Source organism: Mustela nivalis, assembly GCF_964662115.1.
Source record: "Mustela nivalis genome assembly, chromosome: X".
Classification (NCBI taxonomy): domain Eukaryota; kingdom Metazoa; phylum Chordata; class Mammalia; order Carnivora; family Mustelidae; genus Mustela; species Mustela nivalis.
Window position 1 is genome coordinate 55,814,564 of NC_139040.1, and position 22,711 is coordinate 55,837,274.

General features: G+C 34.2%; 1 protein-coding gene across 5 annotated transcripts in view; it reads left to right on the forward strand.

The window, feature by feature from the left end:
* Positions 1-1,005: 1,005 nt before the first annotated feature.
* POF1B (POF1B actin binding protein) overlaps positions 1,006-22,711 on the forward strand; it is a gene marked incomplete at its 3' end in the record, with an annotated part of 113,429 nt that continues 91,723 nt past the window's right edge. For 3 of the 5 annotated variants that reach the window (XM_082715975.1, XM_082715977.1, XM_082715974.1), the window contains exons 1-4: positions 1,006-1,086; positions 1,212-1,535; positions 16,041-16,115; positions 18,848-18,928. In XM_082715975.1, coding sequence (XP_082572101.1) covers positions 1,254-1,535; positions 16,041-16,115; positions 18,848-18,928 — 438 coding nt within the window. In that variant the 5' untranslated portion in view covers positions 1,006-1,086; positions 1,212-1,253. The remainder of the gene's footprint in view (positions 1,087-1,211; positions 1,536-16,040; positions 16,116-18,847; positions 18,929-22,711) is intronic. The other 2 variants (XM_082715976.1, XM_082715978.1) reach the window with 2 other exon arrangements.

Here is a 22,711-nt window from a genome sequence, read left to right on the forward strand (position 1 = left end):
AAAAGACTGGCTAGCCAGCTCAATGATACTCTCCTCCTCTCCAGAATGATGATGGTGTGTTAGGTTCTGTGATGTATATACACAGCAGGAAGACACCCCTTTTCTGAAGACATACTTAGTGAGTATTCTATAGTTCAGTGATGCTAAAGTATCCTGCAGGGCAAAATATGGTGTGTAAGTAGGCATTATTATTGTAATTTCAAGTAGTAATAAATATAAGTGCTGAGCATGTTTAAATCTCATTTCATAAAGTCAGGCCCCTTTCAAGACTCGCAGCTTCCTTAACAACTAGATACTAAAAAAGAAACCAAACTCAGTATTTTTTAGGACACACATGAAATCAGAGTACATTCCTTTGTAAAAATGCAAAACAATAAATGTAAATGCTGAAATGCAAAGTATTTGTGGAACGGTAAGATCTTTTTTGACCAATCTCCCATTTATAGACAACAATCATGTAGACAAATCTACTTCAATATAAGTTAAGAAAGTCATATGAGGTCTGGAGCAAGATACACAGGTCCATAAATTAAAGTTGTTAGAAGGAGACCCCATGACAATCTTCCTTAAATGAAATTACCAACTGGGTTTTCAAAGAATGCAAATTTATCTGTGAAAATTAGTGTGTTCCTACGCTAATACTTTGTATTTTGATCTGGGACTCTGGAATGATAATATCCATGCCCGTAATTTTCTTTAGTAAGCTTAAGAACCATGGGAAAGTCACTTTCATGTGATGTTTGTTACTTTTTCTCTAATAAGCTTAGACACAAGCATGTCTTTGTATGCTTATTTACAGTTAAATGAATTTCCAAGACTGTGGACTTGGAAGCTCTGGCTTCAGCCCTAAAATTTTTCATTTCTATTCTTTCCAGATTCCCTTACCTACTTGAATGCAGCCTTGTATCTCTGTGGCAAAGCAGGGCCTCTCTTGGCAAGTAACGCTGCCAGGTGAATCCACCCCTGAGGGGCGTGTCAGTACCATTTCCTGGAGCAATCTCACAGGGTGGCTCTACTTTTCATTTGCACTCAAATAATTTTGCTGCCTCCTCTGCAGCTGCCAGACCTGTTCCTGCTGCTGCTCAGGTAACTCTAACCTCTCCAGGGGCACCACTACAGGCAGAGGGGGTTGATAAATGACTTCTACTTGTGCCTGCTTGCCCTCTTACCCTTATTCACCAGCGCTTTCTCTCTCTCTCTCTGTTCCATAGGGAGAGCGTCTGCAGAGTACCTTGCTGACCACTGAGAACATCATGAGCTCAAGCTATTGGAGTGAGATGAGCAGCAGCAGCTGTGGGACTCCACAACCTCCAGAGGTGCTGCAGTGCCAGCCCCAGCATTACCAGTGTTACCATCAGTCAAGCCAAACCCAGCACCCACCAGAAAAAAATGTAGTGTATGAGAGAGTGAGGACCTACAGTGGGCCCATGAACAAAGTTGTTCAGGCGTTGGACCCCATCAGCTCACAGGAAGTTCTCTCTCCTCTCAAAACTGCCTCCTCCTACCAAAATTTGGTTTGGAGCAACCATTCTCAGGTACCATTAAGATAACTCTGTGTGATTTATAGAGAGTGGATATCTTGAACCACATATATTTTCTTTCTGCTTCTCTGCCTCTGGTCTACAGGATGTTATCTTTTGGTGGATTGTAGCTATACAAGCAATGTATGGTCACTTAAATTCCATCTCTTGCAGTACTTTTCTTTACTAGTTCCTGTGGTTGTTTAATGGCTCCTATGAGTTTAATGATCTAACTAGAGCACAGTTAGATCAGATATCTGATCCGGGGTATTCCCTTGCTCTTACCATAAAGCAATCTTCAACTTGAATACAATAACTTTTATAGACTAGTTCCCACTGATTCACTTTATTTCAGAAGTAAACAGATTTTTTAGATAAAATATGGTAGTTCAGAGATAATGGCTCATATGGAGTAATGAGCAGTTATTTGTGTTCAGCAAATAGTACTCTGTTGCTGGGTAAGTGACATGCACAAATATCTGTTCAAATTGTTGTATGTGTTTCATCTTGTGAAAATGACACACTGGTTCTTATACAGCCAAAGTGAATAATTCATGAATATTGGTCGAAAGAGGATTGAAAGAATAGATATAGGATTGAGGAAGGCAAGATGTAATCAATTGTTATATAAATGCTTAAAAAAGCAAAACTCTAAGACATTTTTAAAAATAAAATACAGTTATTTTTAAAGGGGTTATTTTAGCACCAGTATCTGTGCTAATAATCTTGTCAATGAATGTAAAGGAACATTGCAAGACTATAAAATAAGAGCTCTATGTCTATTTTCATTCTTTAAATCCCTTTACATTAAACTTGCATGACTTTAAGTTTTCTGGAAACATCTGTCCAAACTAAAATTATGTTTTCAAGATAAAATTTAGACTGTAAAGAATTAAAAAAGTAACCATTGCGATGATATTATCTGATGTTCCATTATTTTACCAACCTGGAATAATATGGGTTATTTTTCCCAAAACCACAATTTAAAATAGGATATGAAGCAAAATTTCTAAAGTATGTAATAAAACTATTTTAAAAGAATTTTTAAAGACAGAGATAAAAAGGCCACAATTTTACAGATATTTCATGCTTAGCTTAATTTGAGAGAAAAAATATGAAGAAAAAATCTAGGATTTACTGTCATTAATTTCCTAACTGAAAAAAACAAAACAAAACAAAACAAAAACAACAAAAAACAAACAAAAAACCCTCCACCTGTATTGAAGTCAAAGGAAAGAAAAATACAAAGGGAAAAAATACTGCTTTGCATAACTGATAAATAATTATGTGAATGTACATTCCAATATATAGTATTAGGTTGTTAATAAACAGTAAAGTGGGTGACATCTATGTTCCTTAGTAGCTCCAAAACAATACAAAACCTAGTTACCGTTATTATAGAAATGTTAAAATCACCCTAACTGTAATAGTTATTTAAAAACAACCTATTTTCTTGTCATCTTGCTAATAAAGACAGATAAAAATTTAACAGCATAAATTTAACAAGTTACAAATACTGACTACAGAGCAAGTTTTAGGAGCCCTGTATTCTATTGTATTTAGTTCAACTTTCTTTTTTTAGTCATCTCAGGACCAAGCTGATCAAGATTTTTACATGGCTTTTTCTTCTTTCTACCTGATAATTATTAAAGTGATCCTTATAAAACTATCTCCATCCTGGGACACAGTTCCCCATAGAGGAGTTTATAAAGAACCCTAGGCACAGAAAATATGGCCACAAAAACTGGGATATGAGATTGGAATGGAGTGTTCTGAAGTCTGAAGTTATAATTGGAAAGAAAGAAAAATAAGGGCTGTGTGAAGATGAGATAGGTGATGTATAGTGAAGGACAAACCAAGAAGCTTCATTCCCTTAGTGAAACAAGAAGAAAGAAAATTTGACTATAAAATTTCAAACTGAGTTAGATATCAAAGGGCATTCACAAATCCACTAAAAGATAATTTGGCAAGAAAGCTTTGAGATAGTTGTCACAAATAATGTGATGAAGAAACTCTTCTATTTTATTTTTCTTTCTTCTTGTTTCTTGGCAGGATGGTATTGTGTAAAGTAAAACTTAGATTTGATCTGAAATTACCTTCATGTTAATGTAATGGGTAAGATGAGGCAGCAGCTTTATTATATACCATGAGAGGCACAAGCAAATAGTACATATTACTCAAAACCCTTTTTGTTCGTTTTTTTTTATGTTTTAATAAAGTCTCTCTTTAATATGACATATTTTAGAAACATTTTGAGTTGGTATGTAGCAACTATTCTGATGCTCGAGCTTGTGATCCTTGCAGGTAGTAAAACGTGTAGTATAATCAATTGTTGGTTATCATAAAGTCAGTCAACCTCTTACTTTGTCTGTTAGCATTTTGGTGTTTAGATAACATTCAGATAATTCATAAGATTTAAAAATATGCATAACTGGGGCACCTGGCTGCCTCAGTCAGGTCTTGAGTCTTGAGACTCTTGATCTCAAGACTGAGTTCAAGCCCCATGATGGGCATGGAGCCTACATAAAATAAAATAAAATGAAATATAAAAAATCTATAATTTTCAGTAGTACAATATGTTCCCTTTGAGAAACTGAAATTGGTGTCACTTTTCTTTGTTTCCTGATCTTAATTTTAGCTCATATAGTAGACATTTTAGATTTAACTAAATGTTTTTTGCAGCACTTCAATATTTTCTATTTCTGGCTTTTTTTTTTTTTTGAAGATTTTATCTATTTATTTGACAGAGAGAGAGAGATCACAAGTAGGCAGAGCAGCAGGCAGAGAAAGAGGGGGAAGCAGGCTCCCTGCTGACCAAAGACCCCCCCATGGGGGCTAGAAGCAGGCTTGATCCCAGGACCCTGAGACCATGACCTGAATTGAAGGCAGAGGCTTAAATGAGCCACCCAGGTGCCCCTATTTCTTCTGGCTTTTTAGTATGTTTTTTCCTTTATGGCCTTCTTGTGCACTACACTGGTATTTATAAATACAAACATATTTTAAATTTCTCCAGATATACTGTTGCTTTGTTTCTTGTCTATAATTAATAGATACATTTTATTATTCTCTCAGTTATTATTTTATCTGATTGCTAGATCAGAGAAAATTGAATGTAGAAAATAGTTGCTGGTGAAATTGCCTAAATTAATTCTAGGATTAAAATTACCAGGTTTATCCATATAGATAGGTAAAATTAAACATGAGGTAATCAAGGGCATGGATGCATTTTTAAAACTAAAAGCAGTCTTATAAATAAATGAAGTTCTAGAAACTACATAAAACAACTTACCACTCAGCCTTTTAAAAAGCTTAAATATTAACCTACCATCATTAACTCAAAATGAAATACTGCCTTAATGAATACCATCGATGTAAAATCACTCAACATATATATTTCCCACCCACCAATTAAGCTTTTCATGAAGTTCAAGATATTTTCCACGTATGCAAAGGAATTCTGTTGTTTGAGAGAGAATTGAATCAAAATAAAATATTTTTAATAGCAGCCTTCATTGAATTTAATGTTTATTAAGTGCCTATTACATAGAAAGCACTGTGATTATTTGGATAAATAACCACTGCCTTATCCCAGGGAGAGTCGACTTTGAGGATAGATGTGCGGGACCTGGTCTGTAAGTGTTCCATATGTCTATATTTCATTTTTAAATATTATTTTGTGCTTTGGGCATTAGTATTTTATTGAACAAAACAAGTTTTATTTAAAGAAAGGATCTTATAATCTGTGTGTCATGTGGGTTACCATTCTTTTGAAGTTAAAACTTACAACCAAATTTAACTCTAGAAAGCAGCTGGGGAGAATGTGCTTTTATGTGTGTTATTGACAGGCTCTGCTATCAACAATTACTCAGCTTGGGTTTATCTTTGTTTACATGATTTTTTTCCCCTTTTCTTTGGTTACAAAGATTGTGGATAGCTCCTTTGCTGTGCCAGATTCCTATACACTATCAGAAAAATTTCCTGTTCTGCAGGGAGGAGTGTGTTGCTTTGATAAATTGTTGTTCAAGGGTGTGGTCACTAAAAGTCAATGATTGTTCAGGGAAGTAGGTTGTAGAAAAACGAATGAGGTCATAGGATAAAGAGGCCCATGTTTTCAGCTTCGGTCAGCCCTTTTATGCTTGCAGTTAAAAGCTATAGAAATCGTGAATGCAACTAATTGCTGAGTAAAAATGCCCATGCCAATTGTGTCTTGTTTAAGGGAGGTTTGATAAATTGCTGGGCCTGTTTTCAGGCCGTGACATTCACAAGCTCTGTGTGTTTGTGTGTGTGTGATAGACAAGGTGAGAAAGGGAGATAGGGCAAGGGGAAAGGAGGTGAACTGGTCCTTTAACTGCTGTGATCCAAATTTCTTTTCTTGACAATTCATGGTAAAACAACTGGGAGATTTGCCATTTATTTTTATTTAATTTTTGTTATTTGACTATAGTTGACACACAATGTTCCATTAGTTTCAGGCATACTAATAGTAACTCAAGTTCTCCATACATTATGCTGTGCTCACCACAATACAGCTACAATCTGCCCCCATACAATGTTATTACAATATCATTGACCTTAACTCCTATGCTGTGCCTTTTATTCCAGTGACTTATTCATTCTATAACTGGGAGCCTGTATCTCCCACTCCCCTTTACGCATTTTGTCTATACCTTCACACCTCTTCCCTCTTGCAACCATTAATTTGTTCCTTGTATTTATGTCTGATTCTGCTTTTTGTTTGTTAAACCCCATTTAAAAGTGAAAACTTTTTTAAATAAGTGCATTTGAGCTAACGTTTTTTTTTTACACCAGAAGCTACTTCTTTTTTAAAAAATCTCCAACAGAGCATATGTACTTTCAGTTTTTATTTTTGTTTTATTTTATTTTATTTTTAAGATTTTATTTATTTATTTATTTGACAAAGGAAAAGAGAGAGCACAAGCAGGGGGAATGGGGGAAAGAGAAGCAGGCTTCCTGCTGAGTAGGGAGCCCAATGCAGAGCTCAGTCCCAGGACCTAAGATCATGACCTGAGCTGAAAATTGACACTAAACTTATTGAGCCACCCAGGCACCCTATATACTTCTAAAGTCAAAAAGCATGTACTGCAAAGAGACTGTATACTTATTTTCTCTCCTAGTTTCCTTCAGGAAAAGAGAAAGAATGAGTCTCTTAAATGAGAAATTTCTTTTGGAGGAAAGAAATGAGGGGAAGAAGTTCTATTTCTAGTACATTCTATTGCTTTCTTTTTTTTTTATTTTTTATAAACATATATTTTTATCCCCAGGGGTACAGGTCTGTGAATCACCAGGTTTACACACTTCAACACACTTCACAGCACTCACCAAAACACATACCCTCCTCAATGTCCATAATCCCACCCCCTTCTCCCAAACCCCCTCCCCCCAGCAGCCCTCAGTTTGTTTTGTGAGATTAAAGTCACTTATAGTTTGTCTCCCTCCCAATTCCATCTTGTTTCATTGATTCTATTGCTTTCTTAACATGAGAATAGAGTTACAGATTTTATCCTAAATCAAGGAAGTGTTTGTTTCATCTAAGAAAATCAGTATAATTTATGTTTCTTCCTGTACAAAGTTCAGAACAACACTGAACAATAACCTAAGGCAGGTACTTAACCATGTTATTGATTTCGAAAAGTTTTAACAAAAACATCTTTTAAACTATTCAGAGAATGTATTCGAATAGCAGTTTGCCTTGGCAAATTCTGTCAGCATAAATGTCAGTTGGTATTTAAAGATATTGCCTCTTTTTAAAGATTTTTAATTATTTATTTGACAGAGATCACAAGTAGACTAAGAGGCAGACAGAGAGAAAGAGAGAGAAGGAAGCAGGCTCCCTGCTGAGCAGAGAGCCCGACCTGGGGCTCAGTCACAGGACCCTGGGATCATGACCTGAGCCAAAGGCAGAGGCTTTAACCCACTGAGCCACCCAGGCACCCCAAGATATTGTCTCTTTTGAAACTATTGGTCCTAAACTGTTCCTAAGTCACTATTATTACTTTTGGTGATTCTCAGTCATTTTAAGACTCTGTCTTGGAACATTATATTATTTATTAGTTTTTCAAAGTTTTAAAGTTCAAATTAGACAGCATGCAAGTTCCATATTCATTTCAACAAGCTTCCAAATATTTAGAGAACAAAGTCCTATATTGTGTATGTAATCTCTATTGCCTAATTCTCATTCCCAGCAATCTTGCCATTTCTCCCGTATTTATTGCACCAAAGACTTGAATTCTTTGATAAGTTATCAATAGTAAATGAAAGATAATAGGTGTTGGCTGCAGAGGTTCATATTTTGCAGAGTATAAAGATGAGTCACAGAAAACACTGTGCAGAGAAAATTCCCATACAAATGAATCTATGGGGAATAGCTCATAGAGAGCTGCAAATAATAAATGAGCAGTGATGAGGTAGACTTTAGCAGACCCAAACTATGAAACAGTCTAGTGTAGTGGCTAAGAGTGTAGGTTTATGTTTTAAATGTCCTGGATTTAATTCCTGGTTCAGGGACATGCTAGTTATAGGTCTCAGTTGCTTAATTGGTAAAATGAGACAATAACACCTAATTCATAGGATCATTGTTAGAGTCAAATTTGATAATACGTGATGGAAAACACACAGCATAGTGTCTGACGCATAGTATTAGTGTCATAGAACCTAGAATACATTTTGACCTCTCAGGACCTCAGTGTCCTCAATTTTAAAATGGGAACAATGATACCTTCCTTCAGGGTTTTAGTGAGCATTAAATGAGATAATATGTGAAGGTGTTGAATACACTGTCTGGACACTCGCTGATTCTTTCCATTTTTACCACTGCTGTGAAAATATGGCCAACAAAAGTCCCTAGTTGCACAGACAAAATAGGCTAATAGATAATGAATGAATAGGCTATAAAGTAAGACTTCTTTTAATACTGGAAAGATTACGTATGCTTGAAAGGCTTATTAAGGTTCTATTAGCTAAGAAAGACTGATGAAGAAAACCATTAGAGCAATTTTCTAAAACTCATGGTATATGATCAAAAGACTGGAATGGCAGGAATATATTTATAATGTTTACTGGCATAAGACTCCCTTAGAAAGAGTAATTTGGAAGTTCCCATGCTCTTAGAGTCTTTGAACTTGAACCTTAATATTTGAGATGGAGTTTTTTTAGTTTGTGCTTACTTTTTTCTTTTTAAAATGCAAAGACACTGGGCATTAAAACTTGTTTGCTATCTGCCTCTTAATGTTTCCTCTAGAGCTACAGTTCTAATAGGATATCATGAGGCTTTCCATTTATATCTAAATTAATCAAAATCAAATAAAATTAAATATTCAGTTCCTCATTGAACCAGGCACATTTTAACTGTTCAACAGACATATGTAGCTGATGGTTACTATATCAGACAACACAAATGTAGAACATTTCCACCATTGCAAAGTGTTCTACTGGACACTGCAAATCTATACAGCCAGGCTACACATTTGAAGACAGAATTACCTCTAAGATCATCACATTCAAGGAAATTTATGGTGGTACAAAGTGCTTCCAATTTACATGATCAGCTATAATGGATAGATAAAAATGAAATAAAAAATGAAGCTACAAACTCTCAAAGTAAAGTGTAGAGTGACTATTTTAGGAGAAATAGAATTAAATTCATAAACCTTTAAAAAAGAAATTCATAAACCTAAATAAAACATTGTTATGTATGTAATCTATCCTTCTGTTTGTCTATATGATTTTCCCAGAACCTCACTTTTTGGCAAAGCAAATGGTTAAGAAGAGGAAAAAGATAAAAAATGACCATCCTCAATCAAAATGCATCTTTATTTCTTTTAGGAACAAGATCTATTTTTTATAACCTCTCTGGAACTTCCTATTTTCCTTAATCCACTGAATTAATTTTAAACTTTAGTAAGTAAAGTCCAAATATCATTCTCATCTTTACAGATGTGATAACTGAAGCACAGAGATGTTATATGACTTACTGAAGTTCATATAGCTAGTATGTGATAGAACTAGTATTTAAATCTAGCAGTCTGGTTGTAGGTCAATGCTTGTAACCCCCATGCTATGCTATATATTTTGGTCTACACATTCGACTCTTACTTATTTTACACAATAACATCTCTGATACCTGTTTCTTATTTTTACTTCATGATCATGTATATGCTTCTATTTATGAATGACTTAAAATCTTTTGACACAAACCAAGGCCTAGATAATAATGTAATGAACATTTCAATGTGTTAACAATTTGTAATTTATCAAGAAGGCAGACATTTTTTGCTGTTATTCAGAATTCTTTTTTAAAAAATATTTTTCTCATAAATTGTATTGATTGTTTTGTATCAAAATATATAAGGCTCTAGCGCTGGGTAATAAGTTGATTAATTTTTAGTTGTTAAAAATTCATCAGTGCTTCAGGAGAACTTTGATAGAAATATTATGAAGAAATAAAATCAATTTTTACTTTGATGTGGGATTAATAATCTCAGCAATAAAATGTCATTTACTTTGTGGTACAGAATTTTTTCAAAAACTTTAATTATCAAGTTCCAAAGGTAGGTTCAAACTCCTCACCTCGAGGACATCAAAGTGTCTCCTTAGAATAGCACTATTCTAGGGGTGCCTGGGTGGCTCAGTGGGTTAAAGCTTTTGGCTCAGGTCATGATCCCAGGGTCCTGGGATTAAGCCCTGCATCAGGCTCTCTGCTCAGCGGGGGGCCTGCTTCCCTTCCTCTCTCTCTCTCTCTCTGCCTGCCTCTCTGCCTACTTGTGATCTTTGTAAAATAAATAAATAAAATCTTTTTTAAAAAAAGAATAGTCCTATTCTACTTTTACTATGTCACTTCCCACTACCCACTTCCTCCCACCTTGTGTCCTGGACACACTCTACTGCTGTTTCTTGAAGAAACTCAGCATTTTGCCTCTCTTCCACCCCTGCCTTTGTTCATTTCATTCCCCACACTGGCAACAGCCACACTTCCCTCACATCTTCTCTGGAATCCTACTTAACCCTTAAAATACATCTGGAAAATTTTCTTCTTAAAGACACATCCAGTACTGAATCTTCTTACCCTCTCCTCAATGTAGTACTCCATTCCCACCTCCATCTCAAATGTGTTCTCCTAGATAGTATCACTTTTTACTATTTAACTGTAATGTACTTATTTTTTTTGTTTTGTTTTTGTTTTTTGTGTGTGTGTCTGGTTTTTTTTTTTTTGTTTTTTGTGTAATGTACTTATAATACTGAGTAATATATTACAGATGTGGTCCTTCCTCCCCTCCACTATAGACTGTACACTAACTGAGGGTTAAGATTTTTAGAAATCAAAATCTTTAAAAATCAAAAATCAAAGATAAACCAAAATAAATATTTTGGGCAATGGGATGGAACTGGAAATTCTCCTGCTCTTTCTCCCATCTTCCTTTTGCCTTCTCCCCTCTCCCTTCTCCTCTTCCCTCTTTCTTTCATTTCCTCTTCCTTTGCCCTTTGTGATTATGGTTTGCAAAATGCCTGAATGTGGCTTTAAGCAATGGCATTAATAAAGATATATGGTTATGATTATTTGTGATTTTCACTCTTCAATGCCTTCTCTTTGAACAGAAAATGGAAAGTAGGGCACAAATTCCTTCTTTAAAAAAGTGAAAAACACATAAAGTAAGTATTAGGAAGCTACTTAATAGGCCAGTTAGTTTCTGTTTTAGTCCTTGGGTCACATTAAGAATCTGGACTTGAGTTGTTTATATTTGATTTATGCCTTTTTCCACTATGAACAAATATTTACCATTACTTATTAAGGCAAATGATGTAGAAGGGTTAGTGATTCTGATCTGTCATCACATTATTTCCCTGGGATCTTGTTGTGTTGCTTCTTTTAAGCAAATTACTTTGAAGCTGCTAATTAGTAGTCTGCTTATAAAGATATCTCCTTTACTTCCCCTGCTACTTAAAATCTGTCTGGGTAAAGCGACTTTATTTACTGAATCTTGCTCAGTTACCTTATAATTGTTTTAGTGTATCAGTTGTGTGCCCAAAGATTCCCTCATAAAAAACTACTACTACTGCTCAGTACTCAGCCAAAATTATTTTAAAATATTCACAAACATATTAAATCTAAGACCATGTTATCTAGAAAAGTTGCTTAAATTCCCTACAAATACCTCATATCACTCTTCTGCTGAAGAAACCATCAATAACCCTCAGTATTTATAAATTTCTTAGTCTGACTTTCAGATCCCTTCATTATCTGGCTTCTAGGGACCTTAATTCCTGGAACTCCCCTTCTAATATTCTATTTCAGCCAAAATGTAAACTGTTGTTCTCTAAATATAGGCCCTGAAGTTCCATAAATATGCCTTTTTCACTGTTGCTCTTACACCCAAAATGTCTTATTTCCCCATCCTCACCAATCTAGATGAGCTGAAATTAAACCAATTTTTCAAAACTTTCCTCAGGTATAACCTTGTGATGAAATCTTAAATTGTCCCAGGCTGAACTCATCTCTTAGCCCTCAAAACACTCATACTAAGCTCTTCATAGCTTTTATAATAATCTATTATTATTTACACTAACAGTTTTTACTCCTTAAATAATTATACGCCTGGTGAGAACAGAGAGTGTATCTATCTATGCTTTATATCTCTTCCAATACTATTACATAACAAGTATTGAACAAATTAATTATACATGTAACCAATCCAGTAAAAATAATGCCTCACAGTAACAGATGGTATTTCTATTTTTCAAAATTCTTTTACATACATTATTTACCCACTGGAATTTAAGAAATTAAGTAGAAAAACATTATTACATCCATTGTATAAATTGTACAGTGTACACATAAAAATAGGCATTGTGCATTATTTTTCTGTTGTACAAATAAAGAAATTGAGATGCAGATATGTCAAAATAGCCTGGCCAAGTTAAAACAGCTAGTTAATAAATGTCCTGGTTTAGAAATCAGCTCTTGATAGTTTCACTATATCAACTATCAACCTTGATTAGCCTTAGTTCAATACTAAAGTATGTTCAGTATAAACAAGTTTATATTTTTTTGGTTTCAACAAGTCATTTGATGATTACCCTTACAGCAAATCATTTGGCAGATTTCCCCCTTCTAATATTCTATTATCAGAATAGAAAGTATAAATAAATAAATAAATATACATACAAACATATATATGAACAAAAAGAGTTTCTGTTCAAATTTTCAAGGCCTTGCCCTGAAATAATCCTGGAATTCAGAGTATGTCTTAAATTTTTAAGATTTTTCTTCTACCTAAAGGAGAATAACACCTCTCCAGCTTCTGCTTTCTCTCCTTTCTACCCTTCACTGAGCTACTTGTAAGCGCTTTCACTAAGGTAAGTAACTGAGAAATTGTAGCTATTTGCATTCTATATGATTTGTTAATTCTGAAAAACATTGCTTTTTAACAAACAGAAATAAAATGCAGTTTTATTAATTCTCTCTAGGAAAACTAGAGCTTCCCAGCTCTGATTTGGGTATACCAAGGTATGGACAATTATTTCAGGTGATGTAGTGAAATTATCCCAAAAAGCAGACTGATTTTAATCCACTCTGATATTAAAATTGGTAATGCCATATGTGCTTTATAAAAGGAGAAGGAAAAAAAAGGAAAGGAGGAAGAGGACTGATACAATTTTACAAAGTTGAAAACCATTACCTTAGAGAGTGTGGGAAAAGCAGTCTGGATTTTATAATAAGGCTGAGCCCACCTAATTATAAACAAAATTATTTTTTATGAGAATTCTACCTAAAGAAAGCTGCCTGTAAGATAATAGTTATGTATTTAGCACATATGAGCCACAGAATAAAAAACTCAATACTATGCTTAATATTTAATCAAAAAAAGTAGGGCCTTCCTAGAAAATTGAATATGAATATTAAAGAAAAATTCAATGTTTTATCAAGTTTGGAGTCCTGTGAATACACTCTGCAAATATATCATATTATCTACCAAAAAAAAAAAAAGAAAAAACGATTGGATTTTTAGAAGTTTAAGTTATTTAATCAGGGTTATTCTTTCATACACTTTTGGGAGGATCTCTTGTTTTCAGCCACTCAAAAGTTACTTTTGATAATAAATAATAAAAAAAATCATATATCTAGCTTCCTATTATAAGAACTAGTCAAATCTAACAGTAGAATTACGTTCAACAACTTGAAAAACAAAAAATATAGTGTGACATCCTATAGATGCGGCAAAAATGAGCATTTAATGGGAAAAGCTACATTTACCTAAACCAATTCTAATAATGAAGGCTCAAAACAATTATGTAAATTATAATTTAATTATAATTATATAGGCATATCTAATTTATAATACAAAAATATTTACTTGTACTGCAGAATAATAAAAATAATAAATATTATTATTTATAGATACATATTTATGTTAAGGTATACCAGATAATAATGGTTATTTCTGGGTAGGGGATTTGGATAAAGGGAGAATGATTAAGGGAAGATCTTTGACTTCATCTGTATACATTTTTATGTTCACATGTATTCATGTACTATTGCATAAATAAAAAACACCTTTTATTTTCTTCCCTCTCTTTCTCTTTCTTACCTGCTCCTCTTGGCCCTGTGGGCCAAACCCACCTGTACTTGGTTGTATTTATAACCATTATCCTGAGCTGAAGACCACATACCTGTTTGGCCTACAATCTTTAATTCTCTGCATTTGTCTGAGAAATTCTCAGCTATAGCAGGAAATCTGAGAACATATTCAAAGGCTGCCTTGAAGTATTAAGCTTGCAGTATTACTGCTGATGTAACACGGAAAGGGAGGATGAAAATGTTATAAGGTGAACCAAAAGAAAAACAAAAAAAAAAACCCCACAGCATGAAAAATATTTGGCAATTTGTTTTAAGAACAGCACATTACACCTACATTATAGCTATACTTCCATATGAATCTGCCGGTGTTTCCCTTGCAAGTCTGTGATTCTGATTTTCAATAGTCTCCTTGTTCTAAAAAAAAAAAAGAAAGAAAGAATTGTTTTTATTGTGGAAATATATCCTGGAGTTCTGTCAATTGGTTGTAAGTTATAGTAATGTATGAAGAGATTGACTAATGCTATCAACTCTTTGCACACTAATAAAGCAACAGTTTCGCTGATTTGGGAAAAATGTAAAGAATGTCAGCATAATCAATAAAGTGACTTTTATCTAATCATCATTAAAAATCGTACTATCACTTTTATAGACCATTTTCCTTTAACATCAGAGCCTAGTCTTTGAAATTTCACCAGAAGCAGATCAGACAAACCATAATTAAAAGTTAGAATGAAGTAATCTCAGAGCAGTAGTCTTTTTTTTAAAGATTTTATTTTAATTCCAGTTTGTTAACACACAGGGTTCTATTAGTTTCAGGTGTACAATATAGTGATTCAAAAATTCCATACATCACCCACAGCTCATCACATATGTACTCCTTAATCCTCATCAACTATTTAACCCATTCCCCCTCCTACCTTCCCTCCAGTAACCAGTAACCATTAGGTTGTTCTCTATAGTGAATAGTCTCTTTCTTGGTTTGTCTCTTCCCCCAACCCTGCCAACTCATTTGTTTTGTTTCTTACATTCCACATATGAGTGAAATCATACAGTATTTACCTTTCTCTGACTGTCATCTCACTTAGCATTATACTCTTTAGCTCCATGTATGTTGTTGCAAATTTCAAGATTTCATTCTTTTTATTTTTGAATAATATTCCATTGTATATATATACCACATCTTCTTTATTTGTTGGTCAATCAGTAGACCCTGGGCTGCTTCCATATCTTGGTGATTGTAAATAATGCTGCTATAAACACAAGGGTGCATGTATCCCTTTGAATTAGTATTTTTGTATTTTTTTGATAAATATCCAGTAGTGTGATTGATTCTGGATCACTGGGCAGTTCTATTTTTAAATTTATGAGGAACCTCCATACCATTTTCCAGAGTAGCTGCACCAGTTTGCATTCCCACCAACAGTATAAGAGGGCTCACCTTTCTCCACATCCTCGCCAACACATGTTGTTTCTTGTGTTTTTTATTTTAGCCATTCTGACAGTTATGAGGTAATATCTCATTGTAGTTTTGATTTGCATTTTCAGGGCAGTAGACTTAGTTGAGTTTTCAAAGGTAGTTTTCTATCATGGTTAGAAAATTTTGTATTTTATGTTGATAAGTTTTGCATCTTGTTAAATTACAGACCTATAATAACATCGGGATATATATTAGCAGAGATCTCAAGAAGAAAAGAAGGATGTAACCTAGAAATACAAGAAGAATGTGTTATTATGAAATTATTCAAGAAATTATTTTATCCTTAGTTTACTAGCAAAGCTGACAAAGGAATTCAGTACTGTGCTTTTTGGAAGTTCTTCTGACAAACTGGGTTATTATAAAATTAAAGGAAGTTATACCTAAAGAAGGTAAGATATTCAAATGACACAACTTAGTAACAGTTTCTGAACATCCCTTTTTTTCTCAACAGGAAATCCATTCTCCAACTCTGAAAATATCTACTTTTCCTCCAAGCACTGTACGTATAACCCCAAATACTGAACAGGTAAAAGAAGTTATGGATTAGATTAGATACTTTTCTTTTTATGTAAGCCTTGCTCATATGTTTAAGTAATCTTTAAGCTCTCCTAAGGCTTTACACATTTACAAAATGTCAGGAACACAAAACTAGAAAGGGGATTCTCATATATGAGAATTATCATATATGATAATCAGCTCAACCCATTAAAAGAATGTGAAACAGATGCTGAAAAAATGCTATGAACTGAAATTTTTCAGTTTCATTGTCTATTCAATCTAATTGCTTTTAGTTTGAGTGTAGTTTATTTTTAGTCAAGGATCTCCAGCATTTATATTATATTAATTATATTATATTATATTATATTATATTATTATATTATATTATAAAATATATATTTTAGGTTCCTTGAGTTTAGCACAAGTAAAGTACTTAAAGATTTTATTTATTTGACAGAGAAAGAGAGATAACAAGTAGACAGAGAGGCAGGCAGAGAGAGGCGGAAGCAGGGTCCCCACTGAGCAGAGAGCCCAATGCTGGGCTCGATCCCAGGACCCTGAGATTATGACCTGAGCTGAAGGCAGAGGCTTAACCCACTGAACCACCCAGGTGCCCCACAAATAAAGTACTTAGATCTTGGATTGGTCAAGGACCTGACTTTGGGAGTGATAGCACTGTCAGTTTGCATTCAGAGAGAAAAGCTTATAGTGTTATAACTAGACCTTCTGAAAGGTACATGATTTGGAAGATATGCAAGGATCTAGTTCCCCTAGTTTTTAAAACTTAATAACCCCAAGTTTAAGACTACCCTGGAGTTTAGGCACTATATCTCCAAAAGGTACCTATAATAATAATTGAATACCATGTTAACAAATATGTATTTAATGAGCTAGTCACCATTCATTAAAAAGTGAATCCAAAGGAAATAAAATAAAAAACATCCTAAATTTGTTACTACATAGGACAGGAGTATAAAGGATGTGACACTTGGAGGCTAGGAGGGAGAAAGATGGTGTTCTAAGAAAGCAGTCCTGCCCAGATGAGGTACCAATGAGCTTGAACAGTAAGGGAACAAAGGGACAAAAACGGGTCTCTAGACTTTAGTACAGCAAGGAAAAGCTGATCTTATGCCAAACAAATAAGATTATCAAAAGTTTGTCTACCATTTCCCAATTTGGCCTAGCCTAGAGCTGAGTCGGCTAGAGTCATGCTTTTATTTATTTATTTGTTTATTTAGAGAGACAGAGAGCAGGAGTGGGTAGGGAGGAGGGCGGGGTGGGGAGAGAAGTAGACTCCCTGCTGAGCATGGAGCCCTGTGTGGGGATGGATCTCAGGACCCTGGGAAATCAGGTCAGTCATTTAAGCCACTGAGCCACCCAGATAACCCTAGGGTCATGCATATATTTAGCAAACAATTGCTGAGTGCTATGTATCAAATATTGTACAAAGATGTATTAGATCCAATTACTATTCTCAAAGAGCTCTCAGACTAGCATGGATCCCACACACAGCAAAACATAAGTGGGATAAAGGCTACAACGGTGATAGAAATAGAGCTCTACAAGATCACCAAGACAAGATTACCTTGGAAAAGTAAGCCCACTTAAATCACAGAGATATTCACTACATTCAAATCCAGGCAGCAAACTGCATTAGCTGTTATTTTTTATAATGAAGGCTTTAAAACTGGGTTTACAATGTGTTATTTATGATAATACAAATATGCTTATTGTGGAGAATTTTGGAACCATAAAAAATGTAGACAAGAAGAAATAAAAATCACTCATGATCCCTTCTCTTACCCACAGATAGTATTATTAGCATTTTACATTTTCTTCCATTCAAATAAAGAATTGAGATCATACCATATATGCAGTTCTATATCTTCATTTCTCACCTAACCTTATATAATATTATGAGCTTTTTCATGTAAATTTGTATTACTCAAAATCATTATTTTAGTAGCTACATATTTTAGCCTGTAGATGATTAATCTTTCCCCTCTCCATAGGAAAGTGCTCCTTTTAGTGTACCTTCATCAGTATTATTATTTGAAATTTATTTCCAGTTAAAATATGGTACCTTTGTTATGTTTATTTGATTCTTAGTTTGGTTGAATAGTTCTTGCTATTTATTAAACATTTGTTTTTCTTTTATAAATGTTCATGCCATTTGCTTATTTTTTTATTAGCATGAATCTTTTTCTTATTGAAGTATAAAATCTCTATATTAATGATATTGATTCTTTTTCCATCAAAAGTTTACAAATTACTTTATTCTAATGTTTTGTCTCACTTTTAATGTTATTTATGGCCCTCTGCCATCACCACACTGAAGATTTACGTGTTTAAGTACACACACACACACACACACACACACATGCACATTTTTCTCTCTGTATTTCTTTGATTTTTAAAAATTATAAGATAATAAATATTAAGCTACATTTTCTTCTAATATTGCGGGGGCATTACAATGCAATGAAGATTTTGAAACTTCCATCAGCTATAGCTTGGAATGTGTAATGAATTATCATGAAATGAGTATTTAATAGAAATACCCAGCACAGTGCTGAACACATAAGCACATGCTTTCATATATGTTTCTAAGACTGAAGTTAACTAGAACCATAAATTCATGTCATCATTTATGCAAATGAATTTTAAAATTTCACTCTGAAAATTGCTTCCTATTATTATTAATGGCTTCAAGGTCATTAAGCAACTATAATTATATGAAGCTTTTATCTTTCTTTACAGGAACTCCATTCACCAACAGTGAAAGTCAGTGCATATCCACAGACTACTATTAGGAGATACATAGTACAAAATCCTGAACAGGTGAGCTATATCACACAAACTCCTGTTCCAACCTATAATTCCTTAGAAGTTGATAGCCTAAACGAGAAGGGTGACTCAGTTACCAGATCCCTAAAATCAGATCATTGGGAGTTTCTTCTAGTTTTAAAGCTAATTTCTAATCATTAGTATTAGAAATCATTTTAAAATATTTTTAAAGATTTTATTTTTTAATTTTTAAAATTTTTTAGTGGTTTATCAGTTGCATATAACACCCAGTGCTCATTACATTAAGTGCTCTCCTTAGTGCCCATTACCCAATTATTCCTTCCCCTTACCCCCTTCCCCTCCAGCAACTATGTTTGTTTCTTAATTAAGAGTCTCTTATGGTTTGCCACCCTCTCTGTTTTTATCTTATTATATTTTTCCTTCCCTTCTTCTATGCTCATCTGTTTTGTTTCTTAAATTCCACATAGGAGTGAAGTCATATGGTATTTGTCTTTCTCTCACTGAATTATTTCACTTAGCATAGTACACTCTAGCTTCATCTATATCATGGCAAAAAGCAAGATTTCACTCTTTTGCTGGCTGAGTAATATTCCATTGTATATATGTACCACATCTTCTTAATCCATTCATCTGCTGATGGACATCTGGGCTTTTTCCATAGTTTGGCAATTGTGGACATTGCTGTTATAAACACTGGGGTGCATGTGTCCCTTTGAATCACTATTTTAAAGAGTCATTTTTAATTCCAGACAACTATGTGCCCATATACTCTGATTTAGTGATGCAACTATTCCAAGCAGCATGGACATTCTTGGGTTATAAAATCTTTCTACTTCTATACCACCACCTTCATACTACAAAGGATTTTGTATCCTTTGAACCAAAGGAAAAAAAGACAAAGTTCTTTCACAGATTTCACATAAAAGTTATCAGCTATTACATCAGAGGTTGGAGTCCTTAGTTTATTTAGATTTGCCATTGAGACATGGGCTAGGAGGAAGAAAATGAAAAATCAAAAGTTCAAAAGTGTCTCCATGCCTTTATTGCCTATGCTATGAACTTCTGTGCCTAGCAATAAGCTCTTTTGAAAATTATAGTTATATCTTCTACTGAGATATATAACCTTATATTTTGCAAACTATGATATTATTGTCTATCTCATTTTGAGGAGAAAATTAAGAAAACTTCCTACAGTAAAAAGCTTTCCTCTACACACATGCAAAACCATATGCAGCCCTTCTTTAGCTGCAACAGGATGTTCTGTGGGTTTATAAGGACAAAGTTTCACAAATAGAAACAGTGTACCACAGATAATAATACAGCAATTATTTGTGTTGTTCTATATTTTATTTCTCCACAATTGCAAGAAAGAATCCTCCTCTCTGTCACAAAATAAAATCAATTATTTGCTTTAGCTGTGGAAAGCAAAGGATTAAATTAGAGTAACACACTTGATATTACTTCAGGTGCATGGGTGGGGGTGCACTGTTTTTTTGCTATCTGTTCTCCCCTCTTCTTTCTTTGTTTATTTTAAAATCATTTTCTCATGTCCTTTCAGCTACAAAGGGAGTTAGTTATGTACATATGCATGTGTGAACATATGAGCATGTAAGCTCTGTGGTGGTGGGGATGATTATTTTGAACACTTGCTTCAGTTTTCACATATCCATTATAAGTATCAAAACTGAATGTGATTACACTAAAGCAATTGCTTGTGCTTTCTTTTGCAGAATCAAATGTTTAAACAACAAATCTCAAAAGTGTGTTGGGGGAAGGGAGACATAAAGAGAGCTTGAGAGATGACATGACCACTTTACCCTTTCCCATTCTTCCTCCCTTGTTCTCCTTTTTCTTTCTTTCACCCACAAGCTGGGGAATATGTGTACTTGGATGCATATTACATTTGATATCCCTGGGTTTCAAAGAATTAGTTCTGGATAACACTTTTTTTTTTTCATAATGTGAGTTGCTGTGTTTACCTAGCATATATTCACAGAATAATTTTTAAATATCAAATAATTTAAATTCCAACACATTTTGCCAGTGATTCTTATGTGATTTTGGATAAATTCTTATTATTTTTCTTTAGATTTTATTTATTTATTTGACAGAGATCACAAGTAAGCAGAGAGGCAGGCAGAGAGAGAGGAGGAAGCAGCACCCACCCCCCAGTAGAGAGCCCAATGTGGGGCTCCATCTGAGGACCCTGGGATCATGACCTAAGCTGAAGGCAGAGGCTTTAGCCCACTGAGCCACCCAGGTGCCCCGATAAATTATTATTCTTAAGTTAACGGAGAAAAGGAAGAATTAATGTTTATTGGATATATGCTCCATGCTAAGAAATTACATATTTTATCCTGTTTAAATCTAAAAAGTTGAGAAAACAGAAGCACAAAGAAGTTAAGTTATTTATTCAATGAATATTTATCAATTGCCTACTATGTACTACAAATCGCTCCAAGAATTAGGGATAGAGCAGTGAACAAAACAAAGTCCAATCATCTTTAAACTTAAGCTTTTAACTAGCCTCAAACCATTTAGTTAAAAAGTGACAGAGTGGGAACAGAAATTGAACAATTCTCATCTGGGAAAGATATGTTGAGGATATAGTTGATTTAGGATCCAGAGACTCATCTACATACCAACTTTCCCCCATCATTCCCTGTGACAGTGTAATACAAAGGCAGAGAAATTAGATGTATGGAAACACATATTTGTAACACTGAGCCTGCCCATGTAAAAGCGTATTATTATGGCTGTGTTCAACTACAAAGAAGCAAATGGTTTCTTAGGGACCCCCCTCCCGCAGAGGGTAATGATTATTTTAAAGCTTTTAACTCTTTCTATTATTGAGGAATAAAACAAATTTCAATCTCTATGCTTTGTAAACCAAAATAATCTGATTTTGCAGAGCAGCTTGAATATCCTATTTAAATATATTCCTCATTTTGTTTATCTAAGAATATGCCTTTTTGTTGGTTCTTGTAAATCCCTCCCCAGGAGAAGATTCTGGCTTAGTTACAATATTTATAATAAACTGAGCCTCCTAAATGGCAACTTTATCCTCTTTCACCTCCCAGCTTGCCTAATCTTCACTTCTCCTCCTTGTAATTAAAATGATCTCAATCTACTTCTCATTATGATTTCCTTCTACCTCTGTTCAGCCTTTTTAAATTTTTCATTGCTTGTGATCTTCTTTAGCTCCATTTATTGTCATTTTAGTCAAAGTATTCATGCATTCTGGTATATAACTTGACCTAGAAATGATGAAACTATTTTTGTTCTGCCAGTAGAGAGAATCCAATTGATATTAATAAGTTTTATTAATTTTCTAGTTGTGGAACTCCTGATATGGACAGGAAACTGTACAGCCTTCATATGGTTGGGGGTAAGGAAACAAGACATGGTTCCCATAACAAAAGAGTTCACAGTTCCTCTTGGCAAGGGAAATAAGATATGTCCACAAATAGCCATGCAAAATACATGGTGGGGTGTATGATAGATGACACAAGAAAATTACAGATGAAGTCTTATTGAAGTTCTAGGGGTTGGAGACAACACATTTGTTTCAGAGAATCAGAGAAGGATTTACTGTGATATTCAAGGTATTATTACAGTTAACATTGTTGCTAGTATCATTTTACTAATGAAGAAACTAAATCTTAAATAAATGTGACTTGTTCAGGTCTTCTGACTCCAAATCTATTATTGTCTTTTCTGAGTTATTCTGGGCTTATTTTTGAAAAGATTTGATAAATTATGTTGAATATGGTGTTAAAAAAAGAAGAAAAGTTGGGTGCCTGGGTTTCTCAGTTG